The 14,067-nt window shown below is 29.2% G+C and overlaps 1 protein-coding gene across 1 annotated transcript in view; it reads left to right on the forward strand.

The window, feature by feature from the left end:
* Positions 1-3,151: 3,151 nt before the first annotated feature.
* LOC127067708 (neprilysin-like) overlaps positions 3,152-14,067 on the forward strand; it is a 76,984-nt gene continuing 66,068 nt past the window's right edge. The window contains exons 1-2 of the mRNA XM_051002966.1: positions 3,152-3,495; positions 7,963-8,775. Of these exons, the coding sequence (XP_050858923.1) occupies positions 8,572-8,775 (204 nt within the window). The 5' untranslated portion in view covers positions 3,152-3,495; positions 7,963-8,571. The remainder of the gene's footprint in view (positions 3,496-7,962; positions 8,776-14,067) is intronic.

Raw genomic sequence — 14,067 nt, forward strand, 5'->3', positions numbered from 1 at the left:
TATTTGTGACATTCTAACGACATCGTAACGTACAAAGAGTTTAATTAACATTGTAGAGGTTAGGTTAAGTCGTTAGCTTCGCTCGTAATCTTGTTATATTACTTTGAAACTGTCCATCGAATAAACAATATCGTAAGGTAAGTGAAAAACGTGATATGCATGTAAATAAGAATTATAGGATTAAATATGGTAAATTGAATAATATAATAAATTGATAGCAAATGAACATTCCTTTTGCCGGTAAACTCTTTTATATTATTGTTAATTCTAAATTCTCTTTCTTTCTCTTCTCAAAATTGCTAAATATAATAATAATAATTATACACACACACACACTGAATTTTCTTCTTTTTTCCAAAAAATATAATATGTATATAACATTGTATTATGTTTTAATTATTATTAGATAGTCATTTTTATTTGCCGAAAAAAAATGTATAGAATATAATTATTATATGTCTATATATATATCCACATCCATATATCATGTACGTATGTTATATATTTCACGTATATATGTATATAAAATTATATACAGAATTTTTGTTCAAATAATCAGTTTAAAATGTTTAGTAATATTGATGTTATAAAAAAAGAAATAAAATTATTATACATCGAAGGTTTTAACCTTTGAACTTTTACGTACGAAGCTTTCCGTAAAACATATAAAAGCATTATATATATATATATATATATATATATATATATATATATATATGTATCTGTACTTACAACGAACGTAGTGAAGCGATAAAAAATAAATGTGATTTTTGAGAACACAAAGGATTGACGTCCAGGTTAATCGTACACTCGAGACGTAACTATAATTAATGAAAAATTAGAGATTTCTCTTTATAAAGAAAAGAACAATGCCATGGATATTGCAAAGCTTATGAGAGTTTCCGAAGATTATACAGAAGTTTCACTAGAGAGAAATCCTTTTCTTTCCACATTGAAAATCTTTCGGATTTACTAACTTCGATAATATATCGATAAGATTGCAAAGTCGAACAAAAATATCATTAGTGTCTCTATTAACCTGTCACGTGATGTATCTTTATGTCAATGATCAATATATATATAGATATATGTATATGTATCTTATGTATATTTTATGTATATGTCAGTATATATAATTTGTATATATTTTTACACAGCTGTATATACTTTCTTATGTATTCTTATGTATGTTTTGCATTTATGTATTTTTACGTATATTCTATAAGTATATTCTATATGTATGTAATCTTACGTATATTCTAACTTATGTTATATACACACATACACACACACACATCATATATGTATAAGTTAATAGATATATGTACTTACATCGTTTTGTTCTCGAGCCAACATGGAAAGATGGCTACACGTTCGATATGTGAAAGGAAAGGATATTCTTTTCGAAGATATCATTTTTACGATCGTTTCATTACCTCGACCTCGGCATGCTCTTTACGATGACGTGAGTTCCTTGCATAGAGACGTCCTATAACCAACCGATCGATAAATTATAAATTAAGAATGTACGAAGTACCATCTTTTAAAATGGCTCGATCGATTATACATACATACATATGTACGTACGTACGTATCTATGTACATATGTATTAACACATATAAAATAGTATGATCATTTTTATCTAATTCTCTTATGGAACTTTTATAATGTTTTTACATAATACAATAATTTATTAATTATAATTTTACCGATTGTGTAGAAAATTGCGTCTGCGTGTGCGTTTGTACACGCGTATTTTTATTTGACGTATATATGTACGCATGTAAGTTACGAGGAGCTTTTATCGGATCGTAATATAAAAACGTTATTAACGATGAATATCTTTACGAGTTGGTTTCAATCAATATCAACGTTTATATGCGTGTAACGATTTTTATAACTAACTTTGTTAATTATAAAATGAAGATTACATCTAGGTTAGAATTTATGAAAGATTTTAATGATTTTATTATCCTAACGAAGAATATCTATAAATTTTATTCTACTTATCTAATACTTTATATGAACAATAAAATTATCGAATATTTACCTTTTATTATCGAATATTCGTAATATTTTGGACGAATATATTATGTAGGATATTACGTTGCCAGAATATGTTGCCAGAATATGTCAGAAGAACGTGAGCGTGTTTATGATTCATTTAAAGATCGAGTTACCGGCTGCGAGAGGTTAGTAAATACGTTTTGATATACACGATCATCCGTTTCTCTGTAGAATCGAGGTGATTGTGATACGAGAGATGACAGGGAGGACAACGCGTGGGACTAAAGCTTTAATCGAATGACGTGCCTTGTGTATTCGATGACGCAGCCTGCAAGCAAATTCACGTCCAAAGAGAAATTGTCCTAACGTCGAAAGCTTCGAGAGACCGTGAAATATCTAATACGATTAGGATCACGAAATTCTAATTATTATTAACGAAAATGCTTAATAAATTTCTCTAAAAATCGATTTGGAAGATATCAAATCATTTATCGTATAAGATAAGATTGTACTTTATTATTTCAATAAAATTATTCAAATCAGATTAAAACGATCGATATAATTTATATCAGATAATTATAAATTCTTTACATTTATCGTAAGATTCTTTACATTTACGAAGGAAATTTATTCAAATCATTATTTCAACGATTATATTCAAACAAAATTAAAACTAACCTAACCTATGTAAAACGATCTAAATTTGCTTAAAAACGAACATCGGTATATTCAAATTATCATTTCAATGATTATATTCCAACAAAATTAAAACTAACCTAACCTATGTAAAACGATCTAAATTTGCTTAAAAACGAACTGGTACAAAATATATATTCCTATAAAAATAATATCAAACAAATATTCGATTACATTACGATCGATTAATAATTATACATGTATATGAATCAATAAAAATTTACACAAATTTGTTCGAAACGACGTATTAATAATGACGATCGAATATTAGGAACGGTTTTGAATATCGAGAACTTGCGCTTTAGGAGCACGAGACTAATACGAGCTTTCGTTGGGAGGTCTAGGATGCGAGTGAGATACGTAAATATCGAGGAGAGAGGAGGATAGGCTTTGGTGGTAGCGGAGTGGGGGGTAAAGCGTGAAGAGTGGGGAGAGACCGCGAGACAGTACGATCGCGCGGTAGTTGAGTCCCGACTAACAGTCCGCGTGTTACCTCGAACCGTTAAACAGGTGTCGTGTTATCAGAATCTTCGTTAATATAAAATCATATATATATATATATGTACGTTAACGATAATTTACACGTGAAAATATTAATATCGATGTTTCAATAATGTTTCTCGTGAACTTTAGTACGGTGATATTTTCGAACGGTATATATATTTGTGAATTCTAACACCTTACAAGAAACAGACTACGAAGTATAAAGGAATCGAAGAAGGACAAAAGAAAAAAAGAGGAAACGACGGTTGGGCCATCGTATCTGCGTAGTTGAAATCGTTGGAAGAAAGGTAAGACGTAAAACTTGATTTATTATATTACTTATATCTATTAATTTAATCGTTTTACGTTAAGTCGAAGTATTTTTTTTCGGATTTATTCGAATTAATTACATCGCAATTGATCGTTACATAATACGTTTACGAAGGAAATTTATTTGCAAGTTTGTAGGTTAAAGCGCGAAGAAGTTTTCGAATCAAAGTTTCTCTTTTTTATTTTATTCTTTTTTTACTTTTCATGGTTTCTCGTACATACTTTTATTCCGTTTTTCATTAATCATTAAAGTTTCGTTGGAAGTTTCTTCTTGCCTCGATGCTTTTTGATAATAACGCTTTTTGATTGAAATAAACTGACGAACAAAGAAAAAAATGAATCCGTCATTTTGATACGAATTTTACTCGATCGACAAAACAGAGATTTTTACGCATCGTTTAATCTATTTTTTTATTTTTCAATTCATAAATAGAAGCGTACGCATTTTAGATATATCCGATTTAGAAAAAAATTATTCAAGATGATCTGCGAAAACATATATTTATTCCGTAGATATCGTTATTTCTTCAAAGGTTATTTCAGACAAGCTGCTCTCGTCATTGTAACAAAAATTAGATCTTTACCAATCTTTTTTAACAGCCAATAATTTAATAATCTCGAATAAAGAATTAAATCGTATTCTTTTCTTTATTTCTAATCAACAAGGAGAATTTACATAGTACAGTGATTCTCACACCATAAGCGCTTATAGAGAGATATAAAGTTAGGTTATTATTACTAATTGCGATTTATAATTATAATTATTTACGAAAAGACGACATCGTAATTTTAACATCGTTTAAATATTCGTGTACATTATTTTATGTACATTATAAGAAGAAAAGAAGATTATTATATATAACCTTCAAAAATACGTAAGAATTTTACTGTGTAATTAATAATAATTTACTGCGTTCCAATCGCCAACCAAAACAAAACATTTCGTAATAGGGATAAGCCGAGAAGAAGTACAAGGTGAAATAGTACAACGAAAAATAGAAAACAATAACAAAAAAACAAATTAAAAACAAACTCTCCCTCTTTTTCATCTTCTCTCTGCATCTCTTTGTTTCTTTCTCTCTCTTCTCTTTCTCTTTCCCTCTCTCTCTCTCTCTCTCTCTCTCTCTCTCTCTCTCTCTCTCTCTCTCTCTCTCTCTCTTTCTCTCTCTGTATCTCAGTCGATCCAAAAGAAAGAGAACACAGTAGGAAGGATACGCTCTTTGCACTCTCCGGATCGTCAACTTCGAGAAGATATAACTTTTTCACACGAAACTAGGTCTCGAGATCCGCGAGACGCGAGGGATAAAAAAAAGAAAAAGAAAGAGAGAGAGAGAGAGCGAAGGTTGTGTAGAGAATATGAAAGTAAGAGAGAAGGAGAGAGAGAGAGAGAGAGAGAGAGAGAGAGAGAGAGAGAGAGAGAGCTTCTTTTCACGATTATCTCGCATTTACAACAACGCGTTTTACGCTCGATCCTTCTCTCTCTCTCTCTCTCTCTCTCTCTCTCTCTCTCTCTCTTTTTCTCTCTCTCTCTCTCTTCCGATCACGTACATCGTCGACTGGAAAATGTAATCTCACGTCACCCACGAGTATTTTTATACGAGCAACAAAAAGCAATACGAGAATATACCGATCGGTCGCGTGTTGTACTATTAATAACACGAACGGACCGATACATGGTCATATAAAATATAACACGTTGAGTTTTCTCTATTTTTTCTTCTCTTTTTAACTCTCTCTTTCTCTCTCGCTCTCGTTCTCTTTCTCTCTCACTCTCCCTTTTTATCTTTCGTTCTCTTGTACTCGAGAAACAAAAAAAAAGGATAAACAAAAGATTTGAAACGTTCCGATTGTCGAAGGGCAAGAAATATTGCTGCGGCTAAGCAAAGTGTAAACGAATGATTTACGAGCTAAACTTGACTATTTTTCCAAAGAGATATTCGATCGAAAATTTCCTAGTGAGATTTCTCAATTGAACGTTAGTTTATACGTATGTATTTACGTACGTACGCGTATATATATATATACACACGTATGTATACGTATTTATGTACTTTTAAATCTCGAAGAATTATTTATTCAGAACATGTCGAGATTCTTTAGTTTTTTATTTTTCGTAGTTTATATTACTGTCGTTTATATACACGTATATGTACTTTTATATATATATATATGTTTATATACGCTAGATTTTCTTTCTTTAGAAAAATTTTGTATGTATTTAATTTCCATAATATTTATATACATACATGTTAGAAATTATATAGGAAAATATTTATTACAGAAAAATGTATTATTTATTACATAATTTTATTATATCGTGACCTAAACTCGACCTGCTAGATATTTTTTGTTGTACTTGCAACCAAATTTATTTATGTTACAACTTAAATAAATATTATAATGATGAATTAAACTAAATATATGTATATATATATCTATATAGATTTTTTTTCTAAATCAATAAAAATAGAATCAAAATATGATTGAATTACAATTATAAATATTACAAATTCAGTTCTGATAAGTTAAATTTTGAAGAAGATATGTATCATTACGTATCTCTACTATTCTATTAGTCCTGTTATTGATATACATTAAATGTCTTAGAAATAGTTCACAAGACCTTTGTTAGATTCGATCGTAACGATAACACGAATGCCTACTTATTGTTAGCGAAACAATTTAAACGTAGCATGAAACCTTTCTGTCTCTGTCTATCTTTCTTTCCCTTTCTCTTTCTCATCGATTTGTGATAGAGAAACCTTAATTTCAGTTACTCACGAACGAACTATAGAATCGTCCTCATCCATCAAATTCATCTTACTTTATTCTTGACGATGAAGAATTGCTCGATCCTTTTCATTCCGATATACTATTAACGAGATTTAGATATAAATTTGGCGAGATAATAGAAATTTTATCGGTAGAAAGAGAGAAAGAGAAAGAGAAAGAGAAAGAGAAAGAGAGAGAGAGAAAGAGATAAAGAGAAAGAGATAGAGAGAGAGAGATAGAAAGAGAGAGAGAATTATAGCGTACCAAAAGCAAATTGTTCCTTCGAAGTATGTGGAACCATCCTAGGTTCCGGCCGTTGTTCCATTTTAACGATGCCTGATAGGTCGACACGTTGCAATAAATAACTATTGGGAACGAGGTCTACGAAAACAAAAGGTCATATGTATGTATCTATATAGTATATAGTATATAGTATATGTATATGATATGCGTGTGTGTATATATATATATATATATATTTACTATACAGTGTTTTTGAATATTGCAATACGTGTAACATGCTTTGAAATTAATCTTTTATAAATTTTTATAAAAGTAATCTCGAAGTCACAGAGTTAATAATTGTCTTAATTATACTAATTAACTCTTGTTATATTCGTTTAAAATTTGTTAAAAATAATTAATTGTAAAGAATTTTTATTTAAAAAAAAAAAAAAAAAAAAAAAAAGAAATTTGATTATATTTGGTCAGTACGATTTAGTTCATGGAAATTTTAGTTAAGATATGTTATTATTATATTATCGATTAATTAGAAAATAAGACAATTATTATTGCAATTGTAAATTGATTAAGAATATAAAGTTACACTATGAAGTAATTTCTATCGACAATAGCCAGTATGCAAATTTTATGTTTGTGTCATTATCGTATTTCAATTTTATTAAGAATATAAAGTTACAAGGCAATTTATATTGAAAATGGTTAATATGCAAATACGATATATATATATATATATCACTATATTGATTCATTGCAAAATAGGATAATTGACATTGTAATTGCAATTTTATTAAGTTATATACTATATTATCTAAAGTAATTAGGAATGAAAATGGATAATATATTTATATAAATTTTGTCTCTATATTACCATCATATAATTGATTAATTGTAAAATAAGTTAGGTGCCATTGCAGTTGCAATTTTATTAATAATATAAAAATACACACACACACACATATGTGTACACATATACAAAGTAATCGAAGGTGGAAATAGTGAATATATGTTTTGAATTATTGAGAGATAATATAATCGGGAATAAGCTTAACGCTTTGCTAAATTTATACGATTATTCTATCACAATTAGTAACCTACGTTTATCAATGAGCATTGAGGCAAACATGAACATATTTAATATTAAAAAGTATATTGTAATGGGCGAAAATATAATATCAATGATTAATAAGACGCTTCAGTACATTAAATTACAATTAATATTAGAAAGGTATTAATTTGAAAGAAGACATTTGATAAAATCCACTCATAAATTTGTTTTATTTCAAAATTTCTTTTGAAATTTATTTCAATATTGTATCTTGAATATAGAAAACAATCGGTACGCATTTTCCGAACGATTTAGTAAAATAAATAAATAAATAAAAGCAAAAAAGAAAAGAAAATTCCTAACAAAAGAAAAATTATTATTGCAGAACTGAATGACCACAAGAGGAAAGAGACTTGAAGGAAAAATGCGTTAGACAACGAAGGAAATCAATGATATCGTTGGATCAGCGTAGCTGATCTATCAAAAACGTGGCGGGTGTCGATCCTAAGTTATCGAGGGACGACGATATTGAGGGAAGGTTCTTAGGAACCCGGCAAATGTGGCTCTGTGCACGGTGAGCCGAGGTTACGGGGGCCGTGGGGCCCGTGGCGGGGGTGGTGTAGGTGGTAGTGGTGTTGGCAATAGTAGTAATAATAGTAACAGTGGTGGTGTCGGTGGTGTTGGTAGTGGTGGTGGTGGTGGTGGTGGTGGTGGTGTTGGTAGTGGATTAGGAAGTAACAGAAGTGGACGAGATAGTGGTCGATTTGAAAGATCGAGAGAGGCAAGCGTGAGATTGCCATTGAGTCCTCGCACTTTGTGCGCTCCAGGGAGCGGCGGGGGTGGTGGTGGTGGGGGAGGAGGAGGAGGAGGTGGAACTGGCCCCACGCATGGGCATGTTCAGCAGACTGGTGGTGGGGGGCCGGGGACTGGTGGAGGTGGCCCCACCGGTACTACTGCCTCACCCGAAGAAGTTCAAGCTCTTCAAGACGAACAGATGCTACATGTTGAAAGACCAGCACAACAAGGAACTTGGATTTGCTGTGTTCCATGTTATTGGCTTAGAAAAAGTAAAGCCGTACATAAGGCTTTACTCACCTTCGCCATGTTACTCGTTACCAGCCTACTTGTCACTAGTCCTGTTCTCTTCCTTATCACTACTTTACCCGAAGGGGAACAACCCCGTGATTGTGCGCCATTGGTGAGTCAACTTTTTTATTATCGTATTTTATTCGGCCCATCGTTTCTATTTATAAGTGATATAATTAGTATCTTTTTTCTTTCTTTTTCTTTTTATATATATTATCTTATTTTTCTTGGTAATAGTGTTATCATTCTTTTTATATACAGGTTTTGTTATCAAGTGTTGTTGTTATCTATCACCATATTAATTATCATTAGCATTCTTGAATTCTTAGATAAATTTTGCTGTATTATTATTATTATTATTATTATTATTATTATTATTATTATTATTATTATTATTACTTTTGTTTTATTATTTATATTTTATTATTATTAAAAATGTTGAGTAAAGAATACAAGTCAAAAATCTTTCGTAAGTTGTAAGCAATTTTCTTCGAGCTACCTATAAATTTTCTTTTATCTTAGATGATACTTATCAGAATTCTCGATCGCCTCCATATGTCTATTTATTATCATGTAGATTGGACAGACGAGTCAGACGATTTGTTAGTCGTGGAAAAGCTTTTCTTCGAATAACTTTTCTTAGGCAAGATGGCCACTTGATTTATATTTTGAACACGTATCTTTCGAATCTCGAATACTTAGATTCCTTTTATACTATCGTACAGAAACATACGATACAGGGAAAAAGCGAGTGTGGGAGAGAAAGAGAAAGATAGAGGCAATGTACCTACATATGTTTCTACAAATTCGATGTAATCGCTTGTTATATATCTTTATAGTGAGAATAACAAGCAGAGAATATTAATCTTTTACCACAACAACGATCTCTCTCATTTTACTTAATGTTTCAATTTAAATTCTTGTACTTGGTTTACTTATTTGTCCTTATATATTATTTTACAAGTATAATTTACTAAGAGTTCGTTTAATAAACGTTTATGATCGATTTAATACAAAACTGAGAATAATTTGTTTTACATGCTTAGTCATATTTAAAAACAATTAGATTTTATAAATATTAAATGTTTTATTACTTGATCGATTAAAAAATAATATATATATATAATTATTTTTTTTTAAAGTACAGATTATATTAATATTGTATAACTAGAAAATCGTAATTTTCGTATAATTCATTATAACTACTTTCTTTTATGTATGTACTCTGATAAAAAGAGATCAACGTGCGGAAACGACTTTATGAGATAAACGCGTTTAAAGTTATGCACTTTGTAGTAGGGTTTCATGATTAATTTATGATTTTAATTATGATCCTTCTTAAAGAAATAATTATTCTATGAAATTGGAGTTGATCTCATTGTAAGAAGCATAGTTATGCTTATAAAAAAATATGAAAAAGTTCAAATATTTTTTTTTGTATTTTAATTAGTTCTTATCAGAGCAGTCATATATTATTATTATTGTTATTATTATTATATGTTTAGACGATTAGTTTTAATTATATACATTAATTATATATATATATAATTAATTAAGAGAAGTACGAATTATTAAATACATGAATAAAATAAAAAGATTGACGGATTTCTTATATTTGTTTATATGACAGTATTTAATATAATTATTTATTTAAAAATATTAATTATTATACAATATGTTCGGCTTAAATGTATGTACGAGATTATTTCAAGAGTGTCAAGGGAGAATATCGTCTCAGTGATAATTATATTATTTAACTTTAAGATAACTTCGGAATATCTTGCAAAGATCAAGTTTAAATTTTTTAATGAAATCCTATATTCTTTATTACATATTTAAATATAATTATAAAAAATACAAATACTGTTAAATTTATAATTAATAAAAAGAAAAAAAGAACTAGAAGAGCATGCTCGAACGTTTCTATGAAATACTAATTCGTTTAAAAATACAGTTAACTTTTAAGAGAACATATCTTTTTATGTATATACCCACGTAATTAAATCTTTCTTTAAAAATGTTCAAACGTGAATTTTTTTTATTTCTTTTTTATTTTTTTTGTTTTATAAATGAAGATTCTAAATTAGAAAGATCGTTTAGACAAGTTTTCATTCATTCGAGAAGGATCCTGCAAAATCTTTTTATAACATTGACCAATAGAGAACAAAGGAAGATAGAGTGATAAAGAGAAGAAGAGTCATTTGAGTTCTGGCTTCCATTTCCACGAATATCTTTCGTGACAAACGAGGCGTGAGATTTGCAAAATGGCAGAGAAAGAGAGAGAGAGAGAGAGAATTCCAAACTGACAGCATCATATTTCCGCCCGCATAATTCTGGTTAGATAGCCCGATAGAAAACGATAAACCATGGAAAGAAAAACTTGATGGAAGATGATAGGCCACTATCGATTTCTAAATCAGTTCTTTTGATTTTTCTTAGATATTTTTAACAACACCCTTTCTTTTCTTTTCTTTCCTCCTCTTCTTTTTCCCTTTTCCAAACGATAACAATAACAATTAATTTTTGAAATAAAAAAACGAAACAAGAGATAATAAAAAATTGATTACCACATAGAAATTAATTGGTTCGTGTATTGGAAAAATTTTTACAAAATTGTTACAGATAAAATTACGAATTTTATTTTATTTTTTTCTTGTATACGAGTAATTGCTATAGCGATTTTATTTCAAATTGTTAGATGAAAAAGAAAAATAGATTAATTTAGAATAAATATTGCAACGATCGAATTTATATTTTATTCAGTTTTTCACAAAAAAAGAGGAAAAGCAAGGAAAAAAAAGGGAAAAAAAGGAAGAAAAAAAAATGGGAAATAGTAGGGAGGTGGTAAAACATACGCAAATACACACACAGAGATACGCTATACATATGTATCGAGCAATCGATATAAACACATGTTCGAGTTCGTCGTTGAAGGTAATATTTTACGAGGTCGAAAATTGGAAGGCCGTTCGATCGAAACTGAGATCTAAAATAATAATTCGCCTGCGCATCCGCTATTGTATTTTTATATTCACGTAAGAGAAATCGAACCATTCTAAGCTTACTTGAAGATTCACCCCTGGTCTATCTGGTTGCTATTTACTGGTTCTATTGGTTGTGCTACCTGACCCCCCAACCTTTTCCTAAATTCAACGAACAAACACGGAACGAGCACATCGAGGAAAACTAATTTTCTCGACTATAATCCATCGTTTATTCGACCGTACGAAACATAGCCGCGGATAATTCTGTCATCTATAGATTTAGAATAGCTCGTTCAACTTCGTTTCCAAACGAAAAATAACGTTGAATTAAATCGATCTTCTATTATCAAATTAATTATACTTTCGAAATCCACATCACATTACCTCTGAATATATATTTTTATTGATAAAAGTTTAAGTGTAAAAATGTTTAGAAAGATATAATTATTATTGCATAAATTTAAATAGTAATTCAACAAATATTTCTATTTGATCTTATAATATTTAAATCTAGTTGATTTTCCATATTAGATCGAATAGTGATACGAAACATAAATGTTTTTAATGTATTTAGATAAAATATTGAATAATGTGAATGTAGATTAAAAAGAAAAGATTGTAATTAATTAAAGAATCTAATAATACAACAGAAAACAATCATAGAAAATATCATAGAAATTTCTATTACTTCTTATCACAAAAATACAATTAGGAAATAATCCGTATAGTAAATGTATCTGTTTCAAATCAAGATAATATCTGGATAACAATTTAATCCAAAAAATACCTAAGGATAAACATTTTATATGAAATGATTAAAATTCGTAGAAATGTTTTTCTTACCATTCTTCGAAAATTCGAAAAAATATATTTTTATTTTTAATTGCAGAAAGTTATTTATCGTTATAGATATATCTCTATCGTAGTCATTATATATCGTAAATTTTACTCAAGGACCTTTAACTGAATTACGAGTTGCTTAATGTTGATCGTGAAGCCATAGTAAGATAACTCTAAGCCTTTTGCTGATAAGATGGCTATTACACGCCTTCCGTTGTCGTTCATCCTTCTTCTCTTTCTCGTTAAAAGTTTCTTTTACTGATTTTCAAAGAGATTAAACATTTTTAACCATTTTTCTTCCAAGTCGCCAATTATAAAGCTTGGAATAGATAGATAAGGAAATATTTGCTCTATTTTTTTTTTCTTTCGTTTTTTCCCTTTCTCCTTCCTTTTTCTTTCTATCTTTTTCTTTCTTTTTTTTTCTTTTTTCTTTCTTCCTTCTTTCTTTTTCTTTCGCTGCTTCCGATTGCGTAACGTTATCGATCGAACCAAGTATACGATATCTCGAAGTTACTTTACAAATGACTCTGTAACAATCGAAATGCTTTTAAACGAAGCTGTCTATGAGAACTGGCACATATGATCGTTATCGATCATTTCGATGACGAGTTATAAATAATAGTTGGTTATTTAGGAAATTATGCATCAACGTATTCCTTTGAGATATGAGCTATGAATACTTCATAAAATATTATTACAATTGAATGGTATTTTAAAATAAGATTTCTAATAAAAATTGTTGTGTTTGTTAAGTAATCACACAGTCAATTCTTTTAATCTATGTATCTTCTATATACTATATAATAACTTATTAAATTTATAGCTATAATGATATATATATATATATTATATAGAATAGTTATTTATTTCTAATCAAGTTAGAAATTATTTTATATTCTTAACAAAAAAATGAATAAATAAAAAGAGTTCTATATACAGGAGCTTTTTTTATAATGATAATACAAAAGATTGTTATATTATATTACATAATAAATTTTGAACAAAATAATATCTTACATAAATATTCTAGAAAAAATATATATATCTAAAGAGGCACGAATAGTATACACAAAAAATAATAATATTGTATGACGCATATATTACCCGACGCATTGTTTTGAAATATGACTAAGCACGATGAGTAATCACGATGTTAATTTAAAAGAACGTGAAATTAAATGAATTTCTTAGAAAATGTTTGTTGTTAGTCGTAGTATTTATAAACATTGTACGATCTTATCGAAATGAATCGTAAAAATATATATAGTACGTGCTAGACCATACCGAAGCCGTATTTCAAGGTAAGGTTTCGAGGCAAATGTCAACCTCGACTGGGATCTAGGCTTTACCCTTCATCCTGACCTTTATTTTTACTATCAAAGCAAGAAACGAAATTCGAAGGATAATATGCGTACTATCGTAATATATTTTTTCGTTTTTAAATCAATTTCAATTTGACCTTGTTTTTTGTATCCTCTTTCGTTCACTGTAACCTCGATGACAAAAATAAACAAGAAATGTTAACATCATGATGATATCGCTTACGTGTCAGCTTTTTGTTTACTCATTAGTCAACGAGA

The sequence above is a fragment of the Vespula vulgaris genome, chromosome 11, assembly GCF_905475345.1.
Source record: "Vespula vulgaris chromosome 11, iyVesVulg1.1, whole genome shotgun sequence".
NCBI classification, from domain to species: Eukaryota; Metazoa; Arthropoda; class Insecta; order Hymenoptera; family Vespidae; genus Vespula; species Vespula vulgaris.